At 48.3% G+C, this 18,159-nt stretch overlaps 1 protein-coding gene across 3 annotated transcripts; it reads right to left on the bottom strand.

Moving 5' to 3' along the window:
• Positions 1-1,019: 1,019 nt before the first annotated feature.
• Positions 1,020-16,732, bottom strand: USP11 (ubiquitin specific peptidase 11). 3 transcript variants are annotated; one of them, XM_055123342.1, is made up of 21 exons: positions 16,551-16,732; positions 9,624-9,733; positions 9,339-9,469; positions 8,889-9,006; positions 8,373-8,518; positions 8,200-8,261; positions 8,000-8,099; positions 7,505-7,678; positions 7,262-7,420; positions 6,555-6,779; positions 6,331-6,414; positions 6,126-6,220; positions 4,966-5,172; positions 4,329-4,381; positions 3,860-4,120; positions 3,712-3,782; positions 3,382-3,494; positions 2,339-2,488; positions 2,133-2,248; positions 1,712-1,800; positions 1,020-1,633 (listed from the first exon to the last, which is right to left on the bottom strand). In XM_055123342.1, exons 1-21 carry the CDS (start codon positions 16,694-16,696, stop codon positions 1,493-1,495), a joined length of 2,751 nt encoding a protein of 916 aa, XP_054979317.1. In that variant the 5' UTR covers positions 16,697-16,732; the 3' UTR covers positions 1,020-1,492. The 3 variants fall into 3 exon arrangements, with proteins under 3 accessions (XP_054979317.1, XP_054979318.1, XP_054979319.1); XM_055123343.1 differs by having other exon boundaries at positions 3,860-4,117; positions 16,551-16,731; XM_055123344.1 differs by lacking the exon at positions 16,551-16,732 and adding an exon at positions 15,895-16,517.
• Between the last annotated feature and the right edge of the window lie 1,427 nt (positions 16,733-18,159).

The raw sequence follows: 18,159 nt of genomic DNA, 5'->3' as shown, positions 1-18,159 counted from the left end.
GGGTTTCTTATAGAAACTTTCCTGATTCTTGCCCAGGTCAGTGGTACTACTAGGGAGATTGTGTGTAGTAATGTTGGAACCAGGAGGCCCTCAAAGTAGGTCTTGCCAGGTCCCATAGAAAGGTAGTTGTTTGGTAGGAATGTTGAAGCCCCCTATTCTGGTATCTGGCCCGTAACTACCACTGATCAAAATGTCCCTTTTAATGTTAATGGTTGAGGGGCCTCTTAGATACAGAAAGCTTACTTTTATCCAATCCATTCCACCAACTGTTCCTGCAAGTCATTTCTCAGAAGTGGGGACTGGCACTTGTAAAGCAGGTTAGGTGGGAGTGGCTCAGTGCTTAAATGGTTTCTGCTCACAAACACCACACTCACAACTCAGTAACTCTTTCTGGATTAAGGTTGGAGGGACTCTCTTTAATGGGAGAGCTGGTCCCATGATTCAAAGAGGGAGGAGCTAGGTATAAGACAGACACAGCATAACTTTCCTATTAAATTAACTGCTTTGGGCTAGATATACCACCTCTACAGGTGTTCTTCTCAGGGAATGCCCTATGGTGGTCTCCTTACTATCTATATGCCCGGAAACCACACATATTCCACATGGATGCTTGTCTGCTACAGTTACACCCCTTTCTAACATCAGCTGTGGTCACATCATACAAAGATTTCAGTTTGGGGTCCCGGGAGGTCAAACACCTCATCCCGGAACGAGTTCCTGGGTAAGTAAGAATGTGTTCTAACGTTTCAGAAGAACCTGAGCAACTACTTGACCCCTGTACCCCAGTTTCCCTATCAGAAACTGAGACAACTCCTACATAAGATGGTTGTGAGGATTATAAAGTCAGTATGCAGCAAAGGTTCTGGAAAGCTAGAGATGCTGGGAACTGTGTCTGACACACAGATGGTGCTTTGAATCCACTTCAGAGTGGCACCTAGTACACAGCTGTTGCTCAAGAAGCACTCAGAGCAGTGCTGTTCACAGCCCATTCATTCAAGAAGCACACAGAAGCAAAGAGCTGCAACACACTGTCACTTTTATATATAGGGAAGGGAAGGTACAGGGTCCTCAGTAAGAAAATACACTCTGTGTTCAGGTGCACCCACCACCCACCACCACCTCCTCAGAACATCCCAGGGTTGAGGACAGGGGAAGGGAACAACCATAAATAGAGAATAAGTGGGAGGGTAATTGGGAGGGTTAATGCTCTACGGAGCAAACACAGGCTCAGGGAACACACTGCCCGGGGGACAAGCAACCACTTCAACCCCGGGGCAAAAAAAGCAAAGAACGGCCGCACAAGAGAACATGAGCCACAATTGCGATGCCTGGCATGGCGCGCTCAACGCGGGTACGAGAACTGTAGTGAACTGGGGAGAACTGGGGAGAACTGGGGTGTACTGAGCGAACTGGGGGGATAACTGAAGGATGGGGAGATGACCGAAGAAAGAGAGCAGAGTTAACTTCCTTCCCTGTGACGGGTCGGGGATGTTTAGTTTACTTCCATGGAATCAGTGCTGGGTGGTGAACCACAAGTAGGGGAGACTGCGGGAGAGCAAGATCCCACAGACTGGCTTCGCAGGCGACGAGTCACGTCCTGGCGTTGGTAGAAGAGCACGTAGGCAGCCTTGGACTACGGGAGAGAGCAGGGATCAGTGGGGAAGCATGAGAAGAAGCAGAAGCGGGTCACAAGAGAGAACAAAAGACACACCTCAATCTGATTCTCATTCACAGGCGAGACACTGCTGTCATCAAAGTAGTGCCACTGGCCACTGTCCTTGTTGCAGGCGAAAGTCGTGTCTACATGAAAGGGAGAGGAGGGGCCAGAGTGATATAGTACAGTGGATAGGGAGCTTGCTTTGCACTCCCAGGCATCCCATATGGTCTCCTGAGCCTGTCAGGAGGATTCCCAAGCACAGAGCCAGGAGTAAACTCTGAGCACCAATAGGTGTGACCCAAAGACAAAAAACGGGGGTGGGGAGGGCTCTACCATCCTTCCCCCTAAGAAGTATTCAGATTCCCTCTTTGCCTCCTTCTCATCCAAAGGATCTCACCACTAGTGCTCTACCTAGTACCCGTTAAGGCTATCCTGACCCACTCCCAGCACGCCCCCACCATAGCCTGACACATACAGTGTCCATCACGCAGGCCACCATAGTGGTTGGAAACAGCAATGAGATCGTATTTGTAGAGTTCCGGGGGTTCCCCATTTTTCGGCTTGATGACAAACCTGGAGAAATCCAGGTCCCTGTGAATGGGAACAGAGTCAGAGCCAATGTGCCACCATCTCTCCCCACCCCCACCAAGCCCTGCTACCACCACTGTCTCCAGCCCAGACCGAAGAGGAAATTCCACAAGGGTGTCCAATTTCTCCCGAGAGAACTTGGTGTAGGAAAAGCGCTTCAGGTGGATAATGAGTGTCTCAGGCAGCATCCACAGGTCCAACTTCTTAGAGGCCAGCTGGTGCTTTTTGCACGAGGGGCAGTACCTGCAGAAGTCGGTGCACAAGTCTTTTCTGAGAAACTACTGGGTGCTCTTAGCATCCGGTGGCCTTCCTCCTTCATGTGCCGTGGTTGCTCCCCAGTCTGCCTGGCACTCGAGTTGGTACTCCTCAGTGTGAAAAGCCCAGCCATCACTCATCCAAAGCCCGGTTTCTGTGCTTGCGTGTATGTTTAGTTTCAGACCAAGGAGATGCTCATATGGCAACAGTGCCCGCTTATGCCTCTCTCCCTTCCAGTTTTATTCACTGGTTCACTAGCTAGGTGTCTGTTAACTGTGAAAGCATTTGGCGCCACTTTCTACTTTGGTTCCCTTTCAGCTCCAGGGAGAGGCTGCTCTCGTTTTCTGAGCCTGGCACTCTCTCCCCCTCTCTCTCCCCCACTCCCTCATTTTATGTATTCTCCCAGGTCCTACTGATCATCTACTGCACAACCATCACCATTAGAGTCAGTGAGAAGAGACAAACAGCCAACACAGAGCCTTTCCCTTCCAGGGTCTAACATCGCCCTGTCCAGTGGTGTTAACGCACCGGGAAGCAAGGAAAGGGCCTGAACAGAGAAAGGGGGGGCAGATAAAGGATTTGGGAGGACTGGCTTGAGACAGGGAGGAAAAAGCAGGTCTCTCTGATATGGCATCTGGTTGGAGACCTGAGCAAAGAATAGGAGAAGCCAAGTTGTGTCGAAAACTGGAGGAAGAACATTCCTACGAAAAGGAAGAACATAGACAAAGGCTCTGGGGTAGAAAAACGGTAACCATTTTAGTGGAGCTGGTAGGGTGTTGAAGTGAGGGAGAAATGAAGGAGGGTATGGAGAGCTAACAAGGACCTGGGTAGGGCGTCCCACCCAACGAAAGCCCCTCCACAGCCAAACATTGAACCCTTACCATGGATTTTCCTTCTCCAGGACCTCAGTATTGGTGAACAGCTCAATGCACTCCTGCAGCCGCACTGGAGCCTTCTTCAGCACGTAGCCCACGCAGTCATGTTTCACATAGCCCTAGGGTTGAGGAGCAACAACCCGGAGAGGATGAAGGGGTGCGAGAGTAAGCAGAAGTGGAAGACACACCCCGAGTATTTCATAGCACGGACTCTCATGTGAGGGATCAGGGGCCCTGGGAACTCTGCGGCCACCACTTGGATAAACTGGATGGAGTGTGAAGAATGGGAGGGGCCCCCAAGATGAAAGGGTTTCTTCATCCCCAGGTCACGTTTACCTCCGCCTCCACCTCGTCATAGTAGCGTTTCTTGATCTCCGGGTCCCAGTCAAGAGCAATGTATGGCTGGGCTGGGGGCAAGGGGAGATGGTCAGAGGTACTGCTGCAAAAGAAACCCCCACCTCCTGCCTCTCCAACCCTGGCTCACAGCTGAAGGAGACACCACGAGTATCTTCTTTGTACAGAGAACGATTGCTGGTCCCATTTGAATTAACGGTTTGTAGAGTGAACAGGTGCTTGCGTCTTGCCCGCTGGGACCAATGAGATGGTCCAGGGGAGCTGTCCATGGGGGCCCGACTAGCACCTGCAATTCCAGTACTGGGCCCAGCCTGCTCCAGGCCAAACTCCTGGCAGTTGGCCCCAGCCATGTGACTAGGCTTAGGCATGCTGCTCTTATCCTCCATGTCTGCTAGGACAAAGGAGAACATCAGAGTCAGATTTGGGAACTGATGGTTTTGTCAGCAAACCCCAGGGAACTCTGCTGCAGTTCCCCTCCTGGTGGACCCTGTGGTGTGGCGGTCAGACATACCCCAGATGCCCCATCCACCAACCCTTCCTCAGGCCATGGAAACCACTTGAACAGAGCCACATCCTTGTCAAGCCTGCCTTCTCCTCACCTCTCTCATCTCCATCGTCCTCATCATCAGAGCCGGGTCTGGTCACGTAGCGCCTGCAAACAGAGGAGACTCTCCAGGAAGGCCCACAGGCAGACAGAGCCTGGCGTCTATCGTGCTTAGGCTAAGAGACCACAGGCAAACCATATCCAAACAGTTGCTTAAAGGCCAGAAAGACTCAAGAGATGACAGAGTCATCTGCTCCTGACCACCTGGGGCCTCATAGTTGGATGTTCAGTCCAGTACTACTTGGGACTGAACACAGGGCCTCAAGTAGACGTCTGGCGGTGATCAACCACTTGAGCTAGCTCCCTGGCTCCAGGAGTGCAGCATGAAGAACAGGGAATGCACTGTTCGCTGCTTCAACAAGGTCTGAGGCACAATGAAAACTGCAGCAGTAAAAACCAAACCTCTCCAAGGAGGCTTCTAGACCTTATCTGTCTGGTACACCTGTCTTGCCAGCACCCATGAGAGGCAGCAGCAAAGTGAGAGATTTGGGGAAAGGAAGCCTCCATTTTCCTCTCAGGTCATGAGAAGCTCGGCGTGCCTCTCAGATGTAAGACGGTGATGTTTCGGCAACCAGACAGCCAGGTTAAAGGTATCCCACGCCCACCCCCATGTTCCCTGAAGGTAGACTCACGACAGGCGGTACATCATGATGTGATACAGGGACTCCCAGGAAAGCCGATCTCGGGGCACTGACACCAGAAGTGGGTGTCCAAAAAGCATCAGGCCATAGTAGGAGCCGTGGTAGTCCCGGGATGGGGTGCGCTCCCGCAAATAGATGGGAAGCACAATGTCATCTCTAGAGCTGTCAGTGGCGGAGGAGCGGCCCGACACCTCATATCTGCCAGGGGACACAGTAGGTCACCACAAGAGGGACTTGTGGATTGTATCTCAGCTACCCACTCACAGCCTGAAAATATTTTTTTTTGGTCACACCTGGCTCTGAACGCAAGGGATTAAACCTGGCAGGGCTCAGAGGACCATATAGGGTACTGGGGATCGAACCAGGGTTGTTCTAGTAGAAGGCAAGTACCTTACTTGTTGTACTAGTGCTCCAGCATTTCAAGGAACTAAAGCATCACCTGTTAGTCTTTAGTGGCTATACTTTCAGAACTGTTAAAGTGATCACTATGAGGTTCTGTTCATGTGATGTTTTATAAAGTACTTTTAGGTTATCAGAACGCTGAAAGAATCAACAAACATTTCCAATGACAATAGGATTTAACCATTTTCTTGACTTCCTTTATTTTATGGGAGATGGCAACGCTAGGGATGGAATTCAGGGCCTCACACATGCAAGCCACTCCTCCCTACAATCCTTTAACCACTTTCTTTCCAGAAAACTCCTTAGTTTTACAAGGCGCTTTTCCAGTCATGAAGCATTTTCTGTTTCGCTCAAAAATTTGAAATGGGTTGTGAATGCTCTCATACTCAAAGAAAACATTTTTTGTGTTCCCCATTTCAAAACATATGTTTGAGGTTTGAGGACCACAGCATGAGTAAGGGAGAGTAGATCCTCATCTGGTATGCAGATGGTGCTCAATGCATACTGAATAAGATACAGAAAAAAAAACAACAGGAGCCTGCTTTGCCCAACAAGGAAAAAAGCAACCAAGGACAGACACCCTGTCAAATGACTACCGCCCGACTCCCACCTACAGTCCTAAGCCCCTGCCCTAGTAAAGTCATGGTCAAAAACTCGCACAGTGCAGATGGCATGTGAAGCAGGCAGGGTATGGGGGAAGGTGGTTAAGAGGAGGTGGTAGCCCTATTTTCCCTGGTCCCCTCACTCACATGAAGATATCATCACGATCCAGGATGCCGGTCAGAGACTCCTCCAGGTGATAGATCTTATAGAAGCGGTGACTGAAGACATCAGTCACAATCATCTGGGGATGGGAATGGAGAGAGCACAGTCTTCAAAGGCTTCCCCAGGCCCTTCTGCCTCCCTCCCAATTCACACCTTCCCCCTTCCTTCCCTCCATCTGTAGAACCTCACCCTTTCTGGAGAAATACCAGTGTGTTTGGCAAGAGCCAAACACAGATCCGAGACCTTGCCTCTCTTGGGGACCACGATCCGATGCTGAGGGAGAAGCAGGCTCCATTACAAAGTAGAAGGACATGGGGAAATCAGCACAAGACATGTTGACGTGTAGCCAGATAATCCAACCCTTATGACCACATACCCGTCATTTGTATTCCTATGACCCTATTCCCCCATACCTGCTCTGGCTTGCGGCGGGGATCCATGGAGACAAAGAAGACCTCCATGACTCTCTTGGGACTGACAGGCAGTGGAATACTTAAGTAGCAGAAAGGATCAAAGGTCACCGATACATTGCCACAATCAGGGCAAATCAGCGTCGACTTGAAGAGGCCATGGAAAGTGTCCACAATCACAGAATCGTTGCGACGTTTATGGTTATGCCAAGCCTCTTCTGCGACCTCCTGTTCAGTGCCAAAGAAGGTGGGGGGGAGCAACAGAAGAAACCATGGTTTGGGGTAGATACGGACAGGATCAAAGTTAGGTCACGATGCGGAGAGGAGACAGTCAGAGCTAGCTTAAGTCTGCATTCACTGGCAGCTGGTGTGGGTGTGAGTGTGGGTGTGGATGTGTGTGATAATGCTGGAGTCCCAGTAGGCATTCACCGGCAGCTTGGGTGTATGTGTGAGCATGCGTGTGTGCGTGATAATGCTGGAGTCCTAGTAGGCAGTAATGTTTGGTGTGTGTATGTGTGTGTGTGTGGTAGGTATAATGCTGGAGTCCCAGTAGGCAGTAATGTTTGGTGTGTGTGTGTGTGTGTGTGCGTGCGTGATACAATGCTGAAGTCCCAGTAGGCAGTAATGTTGAGTAGAGAGTGGGGTATCCCAGGGAGGCTCAAGCGCTTCCATGGGGTTCTCCATATAAGGGGTCTGAAGAGGATACTTACCAGATCTGGTCGCCCCCCAGCATCACACAGCTCCACATATTCCTTCTTCTTAACACGATTGAGGTCTTCATGCAGCCCATCCAGGAGGAATGACAGTAGTTCATGTGAGTCGTGCTGCTGGTAGCCCAAAAACTGGGATGCGAAATGGCCAACCTTGTTCTGAGAATAGACAGGTCCATCAGAGCAGAGCCAGGAGAGGCAAAGTAAGTAGGCGTTAGAGGGCAGCCCACGGCTGGGACACACCTTGAACACTTGGGGGATGATGGAGCGGTGGTGGCCAGACCAGGCCTGCTTCACCAGGTCTGCATATGCTTCTGCAATCTCCCCTTTCATGCCCAGTGGGTTGCAGAAGTTGAGTTCGTTCAGGTGACGGTTGTCGAGGAAGTATTCGGTAAGCTGTGGCACATTGCTGAGGCACTGAAGGAGGCAGGAGCGAAGAAAGGAGGAAGACAAGAGGAAACATGGGCCAGAGAAAATGAAACAAGGAAGGAGGAGATAGGAGGAAGAAAGAAAAAAGGGACAGGGAGTGGGGAAAGTAGAATCCAGGAGTTCAAAGGAAAGGGAAATGAGGCGGTGGAGGGAAAGGGCACCAATGTTCCATGGACGAGTCATGACATGTCATATCTGACGAGTTTCCAACCTGATCCGTTTCCCTCCTCTCCTGCCCCTCCAGCTCTGGCCCCAGCCCACCATGCTTGATGCCCACCCCGTGGCCAGGTATAACCACAATGACCCAACCTGCAGGGCAGAGTTCATAAAGCAAGTGTTGCCCAGATTAGTGAGTCCACAGATGCCTGGCTGGCCTATGAAGTCCTCCTGAGCTCCAGGCACATTGCTCCTGGGGAGAAGATGAGAACTGTCAGCTGAGGACCCACACGAGATGGGGAAATCTATCTACTGTGAGAGTACACCGTGGCCCAGACACCCCAAGGGCTTACATGGTACGTGCACGGGCAGTGGGCCAAGTGCCATCCTTGTTCCGGGTTTCCATGACGATCAACTGATTTGGAAGAAGAGGTGGCAGTCAGTCATGGAGGAACTTCTAGGCACTGAGCCCTCCCTTCTCCCAACGTGGGCAGTCAGGGAGCAGATCAATCGCCTTCACCCTTACCTGCCCCGTCTTGAGTGCCGCTTCAAACACTGTGACACGAGTGTTGCGCAACCTCTCAAAAGTGCCCTCCGAGTTCTTGACCCACAGCCGGATCTCGTCCTGAGGACTCAGTTCAAAGTGCTCTCGAGCGCGGCACAATACAAGTTCTGTGGAGAGTCATGGAGTACAATCCAAGGTCATCCTAGGACCCCAAATGACTGATCCATGTTAGCATCAGACCTGACTCATCCTCATATTCCTCATGTGAGTCCCTCAATCTCCAAACTGTCAACAACAAAGGACTTGCGAATCACCCGCAGATATCACCTGCCATAGCATCTAAGCCATGAATGTATTCTCAAGCTCCTAGGGTACCTCCTCACAAACTCTTTTCAATCTGACAACGCTTCCAGTCCTCCAATACCTGACACCATCTTCTCAGACGACCAGACTCAGAGTCTACTCCCATTCACTTCTATCTCTGAGCTGTGACCTCCTGCTGGGAACTCCGATCCATTCTCTAGACATTACACTTACCAACAGAATCGGCGAGACTCAACTGAACAGTGTAAGTTGTGTTTATATCTCTGTGCCGCATAAGCAGCAGTTCTACTGGGTATACTTCGATTATCAGGCTGCCGGGCAGTGCCACAACCTGCAAAGGTGGAGGACGTATTCACAACTGTGTATCCTATACGGGATACAGAGATGTCACAATGACCTCTGAGACCAGAGGAGCTGACACACAGGCCTATGTGTGACGAGTAAATATTTAATGGTACAGACACGGAACACATATAAGTGAGTTCACGCAGGGGACATGACAAGTGGCTATGGCCCAAGAAAGAAGTGCAGACACAGCATAGGCAGAACCACATGTATACATCCAAGGGTCCAGATTCACCCTGGGCCTGTAAAACCTTCCTTCTACCCTCCCCCTAACTCCGAACAGAACCTGTTCCCCAGCAATCCCTCATCCCACTATACCTTGCGTTCAATGGGCGGCTGGCCACGCTCTATACCATACCACTTGAGAAGGCAATTCCAAGCATCCGCTGGAAGCAGTACATAGTCTCTACCTTCCACCAGTCCCTTTCTGAGGCACCAGTTTACCTGGTCTGCAGGAGACATTAGAAGAATCAGGAAGAGTAATGAGTCACTCTGGCCATCTCATCAATGACCTAGCCCTGTAAAGGGCGTACGCTCATTTGTGGGACAAAATAGACAAAAGCTCCGGGGCTAGTCTGACATTGAGAAGTAGAGGCCTGGTACCTTGGAAAAGTCGAGCATTATTGATGGGACCGGGGAAGTAGCTGAAATCCCGGTTTTGTCCCTGCACGTACTCTTCCCACTGACAGTACCAGCTCTGCTCCACGAGGAACCTGGACCAGACAGGTAAGGGAGGGGTGCCTGTTAGTGGAACCACTTCCCGTGGGTATGAGACTAGACATCTCAACCGATGTCAAAATGACAAGTTTCGTGTATATTCCAAAATACAATGTTATACCTTAAATATATCTCAAAATTAATTTCCCCAGGACTCAATATTTTTGTTTTGGGGCCACACCTGGTGATGTGACTAGCAGTCAATATATTTTTAGAAGTTCCATGAGGGACAGAGAAATAATACAGTGGATAGGATATTTGCCTTGCACGTGGCTGACCCAGGTTCAATACCCAGCACTCCTTATTGTCTCCTGAACTCATCAGGAGTGCTCTCTGAGGGCAGAACCACAAGGAAGCCCTGAGCACTGCCAGGTGTGGTACAAAAATCAAAGAAAGAAAACATGTTCATGAATGTCAAATACCCATAGTGCTGGGAATCCTGAAATTTTATTACAGAACTATTTACTTATATAAACTGTGGGGAAACAGTTAAATTAGGCTCAAAATGTTATCTGCACCTGACATCACAGGGCTTTATCTGGCAAACGTATTGAAAAGCACAAGAATGTAGATGAAATCTATTAATTTCTAGAAATTTCTTCAAACTGAAATGAATTTGAAATGCTAAAGGAACTGTTTTCCTTCAAGAATACATATAACCAGTTTTCATGTTTGTATTAAGGTTTATTTTTGACTCATAAGTTTCTGAGCTTCTGTTCATTAATCTCCTATTTTTGTTCTCGCCTTTAATTTTTTGGGGGGAAGGGGCAACTTTGGGCCATATCAGGTCTTCAGGGGGAGCATGTGGTGCCAGAAATGAAACTTGGGGCTCTTGAATACAAAGCATTTCCCCCCCCAAAAAAAACAAAACACACACTCAGGTAAGGATATGCCATCCCTGGGTCCCCACCCTCACACATTTGCTCTATTGTGGAATTTATCAGAACATAGAAAACTGCCCTGGGTATTTAAAAACCTTAATAAATAGTAATTTGAAAATTACAAAATCATGAAAACAGTTAACATTAGTTTTCTAGCAATTTGGTCCTGTGAGATCCTTTAAAATGGCAATTTTGTTTATAAAAGGATCAAAAAAATCTGGCAATCTCAAGTCCTCTGAACAGGCAAATAAGCAAACGTCTTGTTTAGTTTTGTTGTTGGGGGCTGCTGCACTGACACCTCCCCACCCACCACACATTATGCATGCCAAGGATATAAGCCTCCCACCTCTTACCTGGAAGACCCCATCAGCAAATCTACCCTCCACCATACACCCCCGCCCCCATCCTCGTGGCTTTACCTCCACTAACAGTCTTCAGATTAGATAAACTTATGTATGTGTAATAAGATCTTCAATTAGAAGGAAGGCATTATTCAATTTCAAAAGCTTTTGAAGGAGAATGAACATCAAGATCATTTTATTACAGTAAGCAAAATCAGCAGACCCTGCTATGACCTAAATTTCTAAACACTTCATAAAAGACTGAAGTTGCACAAGTATTCACAAAATATTATTATTCTTTTCTGAAATCAAAGGCTCTTAACATTTTCGAGAACATCTCTGAAATAAGGATGTCTCACAGTCTGTTGTCCTGGTGATATTTAGGACAGTCATTGTCTGAATAAAAACCAGCAGTGCTGTTATATTGATTCCCAGCCCTATTTTGGGGTGATATTTTAAATATGATCTATTTTTAATTTTCTAATTTCTCATTGCTTGTATATAGACAAATCACTGATCTCATCAAAGTCAAGTGCTCACCGTGCTTCTTCGGGTTTTTTTAAAAGTTATGAAATATGTGCTTGTGGAAAAAAATTACTGAATATACTGTTCTGATTTTCTCTTGTGGCTAAAAAAAAGGAGTTTTTTGGCTAAGATAATAATTCATATCATGGTACAATTACAAAGAATCAAAATGTGAACATTAAGAGGTATGATTTGTTTACCAAAGTTTAGTTTTCAGAAGAAAAATGTATTATATTGATCTCCTTAAATGTACTACATATCAACCTAGATAATATATAAAGGCATATTAGGAATAAGCCCTTTTACTGAATAATATGCCAAAGGAGAAAAATCATAATTTTGAACCTTTTTCTGTAAAAAAGACGTTTCTGCCCAAATGAAAAGATATCATCCCACTGATAATGCCTGGAGGTTTTTTGACACCCTGTCCTTTCTTAGGGAGGTACCACACCCAGCTGTGATCAGGGCAGTTGAACTGTGTCAAGGATAAGCATGAGGTTGGACTCGTGCAAGGCAAGTGCCCTAACTTGTTATATTATCTCTCGAGCCCTCATTTTAAAAGAGATTTCTTGCTTAGAAAAAAAGTTCCTACAAATAGGCACCAGAGCGATATATAGCAGGTAGGGCACATAGCAGACCCAGTTTAGACCCAAGCACCATGAGGAGTAATTCCTAAATGTACAGAAGCAGGAGTAACTCCTGAGTACCATCGAGTGTGGCCCTCAAACCAAAAAGTTACTACAGTCTTGTTTTTTTTTTAAATCACTGTGTTAATTTCTAAAATCACCATGTAATTTTTCACGTAGCTAATTACAAATACTTTTAAACTTCAAGTTAAACCATGCCTAACAGCTATTCTTGATTTATATTCCCCATATTCAAACTCCAAAATTCAGAATTATGTTCAATTCAAACTTTTCACTTTTGTGGTGCTAGACATCAAAGCTAGCTGAGACTCACAAACACACAAGGCATGTGCTTTACCACTGAGCATGTGCTTTTCCTTGGCCCTAGCCTCTGCCGCTGCCTGGGCAATAACACAAACATATAGTCTTGCCCTAATAAGAGGTAAGACAAATTATAATTTTATCTTCTTTTAAGTGTCTTTATGACAAGATGGATGCTATTGAGGTAATCACTTCACAGTATGTTTCCATCAAACCATCATGCTGAACACTTTAAACATATATAGTGATGTGTACCAATTATTTCCCAATAAAACCAGAACCAAAAAAGGAATGACAATAGAGTAACTGGGTTTATCTCAAGTTCCCCAAAAGTTTGTCATTTAAAAATTTTATTAAAACCTTTTCCAACTCAATATAAAAAAATGACAAATAAAAAAATCTGCCTTCCTACTCAAATAAAACCAGATATGCTAATAATCAATAACTGCATTTTTCAAGTTAAAAAGAATATTCACATTTAAATAACAAAAATACTGACTTAGTGGTCTTCTAAGAGATTTCCTTCTGTCTGGATACCAGCATCAGAAACCTCTTTCCCCTTTTGGTTTACATAAGCATCCAAAGAAGCACTAGGAGTGCTGAATTAAATCAAGGAAGTGCTAGGAGTCTATAGTGTCAATCATTAGATCCAGAAGCCAAGGTATGTCATCTACCTTGTCTACGGGAATAGCAGCAAATGCCAATAAAAATGTGACAATTTCAGGGGTCCTCATTATGTAAGGTTTCCCCCTGCTTTATAGACTTCTCCATTGATAAGAAAATCCTCAACATTTATTTCTAGGGTAGGCAGTTTTTTTTTAACTTCTGTCATTTTTTCAAATTGAGGTACCCGGATTTACAATACTGTTCATCATGCTTTTCATGCACACATCATCCCAACACCACACCCACCATCAGAGAGCCTGCTTCCCCCCACAAGTGTCCCAAGGACCCTGACCATCCCCCGCCCCACCCCATATAAGCTCATTTCTATAGACAGTATCTTCAGTTCTGATGACTCTGACCAGTTGTTGCTCCTCTAGGTCAGTCTTTAACTTAATTACAGTGAGACACTGCTGGTTTTCCTTCATACATTTTATTGCTGCCACACTATGAACCCAGTCCTCCGCTTCCTTTACATAAACAAAGAGAATCCCATGCCTTCCTTACCTGTCAGGAAACTATCCACATCCTGTAAAGACGTTCCAGTGATTCCCCTAGCTATCCCTGATTTAACTGTTTGTAGAAAGCTCGTTCTCAAAAAGGGAAACTGAAATTTGCCAAGGAAGCTGTTATCTGTCAATCACAGATTTGAATGTACTCCTAAAATACAAGCTTTTCCTAGAAATTAAGTTCATATGGCTAAATTAACTGTCCTCCCCCAGATTCACCAGCTGACAAAAGATGGAAGTGAAAATATTGATAGTAGGAATATAATTTGAGGTTAATGACTGCAAAATGCTTTATAAACACAAATTTCCTGACGACTGCCGCAAATACTTATGAAATTTGTTGGCAAATTGCAGAACCTTCGAGAAGCCTTGCTCCTACACCTAAATAGATAAGCCTGTAAAAAAAGGGAATTAGACAAACTTGCTTCATGACATTAAAATAGAGATAAACTGGTTTCTATACCGAATCAACACTGGTGGGGTATTTTTTTATTGGCACAACGTAATTGAAAAATTCACATTAACATAAAATTAACCATTTCAAAATGAACAATTCAGTGACATTTAGTATATACACAATTCTGTGCAACCGCAATTACTAGTTTCCAAACAATTTTAAGAAGACAAAAGGAAAACCACACCAAGGGTAATTTAAGAAAGAATATTGTCACAAGGCTGTGAAAATGGAGTAAGCTGCAAAGGAAAGGCCCCACTGCCCTCCCAAAGATTTATAACTACGTACCTGTTATTGTTTATGCTCAGAACGGGCTGAGGTTTTTCCTTGCTGTAGAACTAAAAAAATGATGGTTTGAAAAAAATGTCTGCATGGATTAGTAAAACCAATCTAGGAACGGCTGCCTTCCTTTGTAGTAATGGGGATATGTATTTCATTAGTAATATTACAAACACTGCAAAATGAGTAAACCTGAGGACCAGCAGGAGTGCAATATGGCTGGATGGAGAAAGTGACGACGAAGGTAATTGGAGAAGAAATAGGAGGGAGGGAGAACAGCTTCCTTCCTAGGGGAAGAGCCTCTCAAGCAGGACCTGAAGAATTTTAGCATTCACAATGCATGACATGGACGTTGTTAAAAGGTTTTTGAGTGATAGTGGATCATGAATTATATTTTTCAAAAAAACTGCTATGTACAAGGGAGATTTTAAAAAATTGCACTTTCACAAGAAACCGCCTCAAACCAGCTACCAAGGCTACAATGACGTCATGTGCATACTAGACATCAATTTGATATGACACGTTATCATAGCAATATTTCGTATTTATCTTCATAAAATACTACAAATACCACTCTGGGCTGCAGACTGTAGCAGGCAACCGTTTAACGAAATTCAAATTTCCAGAGAGTTTCCCGTGACGCAAAGAAGATTTGTCCATCTGGGAGGGTAGCAGGAGCGCTTTTTTTGAAAGATAATGGTTAGAAATCTTAACCTGGGTGCTGAATTCACAAAGTTTTGTTTATCATCATGAAGTTTTTACTTTGGAATAAGTACTCTGGCAGGGAAAATGGAAAAATAATACAAAGCATTCCGTAGACCCCTCATTCAGACTCGCCAGATATAACATGGTACCCAGTTGTTTGAGCATTTTCTTTAAATACACTTTGAAATACGCTATCTTTTCAACCACTTGAGAGCAAGCCGCTTACGCGATGCTTCTTCACCCCTAAATTATTTCAATTATACACGAAAGGCAAAGACATTCTCTTTCATTAGCCAAGGAGCAAAAACAAGATATCAGCAATACCAATTCGACAGCCTCCCACCCTTGTCCAAATTTCACCAACTTCCCATCAACGTCTTTTATTCATCTTACGAGAAAAAAAAATAAAACCTGGCTTTAAAAAAAATTTATTTTTCCTGCTCCGGGATCTGATGCAGGATCACACGCTGCATTTAGTTAGCAAGACTCGTTAATGCCTTCAATCTGGAACAGTTCTTCATCCTTTGTCTTTCACGACCTTGAAATTTCGAAGCGCACTGGCCCTTTCTTTTAATCGCATGTCCGTCAACGGGGGCTACGCGCGCATTTGGAATCACCTTTTCGAACCTTACGCATCGCGCAACGGCAGGTAAGAGGCGCGCGTCGGCGAGGAAGGGACCAGCACCCAGACACAATACAGTTCCAGCGCTGGGGAAGCCGCGAGTGCAAGCCAAACCAGCGGGTGCGTCCGGGCCCGCGTTGACAATGGTTTCAACGGCGACTGCCGCCCCCCGCGCCCCGCGCACGGACCGGACCCAGAAAGCACCCCGCGGAGCCCCCCGCCGCCAATCACCTGCGCGTTCCTCCCGTCCGGGCAGGCCTCCGATGGAGGCCCCAACCTCGCCGCGTCACCAGCTCTGTTCATTCGCAGGCGCCATTTTCTGCTCCTCGGGCAGCACCTCCCCTCTGCAGTCCGGCCGCGGGCTCGGGACACGCCCCCGGCTTGCGTCACAAGCCCCGTTCCCAGGCGCCGGCTCCGCCGACCGCGCAGGCGCAGACCCCGCCCCCCGCCCCCCGCCCGCCCCCGGGCCCGCGCCGCGCTCTTCTGCCTGACGTCACCGGGCTGGCTGGGCTGGGGGGGGGGGCGCGGCGGCCCGCCGACCCCCGCCCCCGCCTCAGGGGCTTCCGCGCGCCACGCAGGTCGGGTCCCTCGGCCCGGGAGGCGGCGACGGCGTTCTTCCCAGTTCCCAGTTCCACCGGGCAGGCCCGCGACTGTGTCTTCCCAGGCCCCGCCTCTGCTGCACCACAACACCCCCGGCCGGTCCCGAGCACTGGGACGGGGGCCCCGCCTCTTGCCCCGCGCCCGAGACCCGCCCGCTGGAACCTCCTCAGGGCTCCGTCCCGCGAGCCGCGCCCCGCCCCCCCGGGCAGGTCTCGGGCGCGCCCGGGCAGCCGCGGTCCCCCACCCCGACCCCCTCAGCTGAAGCTCCGCTCGCAGCCCTGCCTCACCAGCTTTCGCCGACCCTCAGTGGACGCTGTCGCCCACTAGCGCGAGACTCGACACCGTCCCACTGGTTCGCCAGGCTGGGCACGACTTCCTCCTTTTCCTCCGAGTCCTCGGCCACTGCCGCAGCCAGGACCGGGACCTCCGCCATCGTCGCTCGCCTCTTCTCAACTAACGCAACGAGCGATGGGAAGCTCCCCCCTCAAGTGCCACTTCCGGACGCTGATCCCGGAACCGGAAGCGGAGCCCCCCAAACTGAGGGGCCTCCTGCCATTTTGGAAAAGGCTCGCCTGCCCCGATGCGTCGGATGGCAGCCGTCCGGCCGCGAGCGCCGGGCCCGGCTGGCTGGGAACTGAGGCACAAACGCCGGGTTGAGTCGAGGCGAGCGGCGGTGTGCACAGGTGGAGGCAGAAGCGAGTATGCTCTGCAGCGAAGTTAAATGGGGGGCGGGGGGCGGGGGCTCCTGCCATCTTGGAAACGGCGCCCCTGCTCAGATGCGTCAGATGTTAGCCATCTCTGAGCGCCGACCCCGGCTGGTTGGGAACTAAGACACAAACGCCTTTTGGGAGTATGACACCGGGTTGAGTCGAGGCGAGCGGCGGTGTGCACAGGTGGAAGCAGAAGCGGGTATGCTCTGCAGCGAAGTTAAATGGGGGGCGGGGGCTCCTGCCATCTTGGAAACGGCTCCCCTGCTCGGATGCGTCGGATGTTAGCCATCCCTGAGCGCCGACCCCGGCTGGTTGGGAACTAAGACACAAACGCCTTTTGGGAGTATGACACCGGGTTGAGTCGAGGCAAGTGGCTGTGTGCACAGGTGGAGGCAGAAGCAGGTATGCTCTGCAGCGAAGGTTCAGCGGGGGGCGGGGGGCAGGGGCTCCTGCCATCTTGGAAATGGCTCCCTTGCTCAGGTGCGTGTTAGCCACCCATGAGCGCCGATCCGGGCTGGCTGGGGACTAAGACACGTCTTTGGGAGTAGAACACCTGGCTTGCGTCAAGGCAAGTGGCTGTGTGCACGAGGTGGAGGCAGAAGCGGGTATGCTCTGCAGCGAAAGTTCTAGGTCTGATCGGATGCACTGCTGGAAAGTGCAGGCACCTGCTCTGGGAGTTTCTGTAAGCCCCTCTTTCACTGTACTACCCTCAGTAAAAATTCATTACAAGAGAGGGCGCTACCTCCAGGGTGTCACCCAGGCCTGTGGGCAGCTTTCCTACCTGAACTAGTTTCCCTGCAAACTGAGGTCAGCCCCAGGCCTGCGTAGTGCAACTTAATAAAAAACAAGCAACAATCATCCCTGTTTATGTGCTTTATTGCAGTCAACAGCACCCTTAAGGCGTTAGATATCACTGTCCGTAGGCAGCAACGGGACAGGCTGAGGCATTGGTTCATTTTGCTCCAGCTGGTAAGTAGCTGAGCTGTAGTTTGGACTCAGAAATTTCATCCAGTTCTAGAGCTAGGTGACTTTAAACACCAGGCCAGAGATTCTCAAACTGTGGTCCTAAGACTTTGACACAGGCTCAGACCTCCAGGAGTTAAAATTTAAGAACTATTTTACAACTTGATTATTCACTCTTGCAAGTGTGGTGGAATTTTCCATAGACTACACGACATAGGCAAAA

This window comes from Sorex araneus, chromosome X, assembly GCF_027595985.1.
Source record: "Sorex araneus isolate mSorAra2 chromosome X, mSorAra2.pri, whole genome shotgun sequence".
NCBI lineage: Eukaryota > Metazoa > Chordata > Mammalia > Eulipotyphla > Soricidae > Sorex > Sorex araneus.
This window is presented reverse-complemented; position numbering and strand designations above follow the sequence as displayed.

Excerpts from the sequence above, each read along its gene's own strand:
- USP11 (XM_055123342.1), bottom strand. The coding sequence starts at position 16,696 with ATGGCGGAGGTCCCGGTCCTGGCTGCGGCAGTGGCCGAGGACTCGGAG. Across the intron at positions 7,679-7,999 it reads TTATGAACTCTGCCCTGCAG|TGCCTCAGCAATGTGCCACA; the intron begins GTTGGGTCATTG and ends TGCCTCCTTCAG. Across the intron at positions 4,382-4,965 it reads ATCATGATGTACCGCCTGTC|GCGCTACGTGACCAGACCCG; the intron begins GTGAGTCTACCT and ends CTCTGTTTGCAG.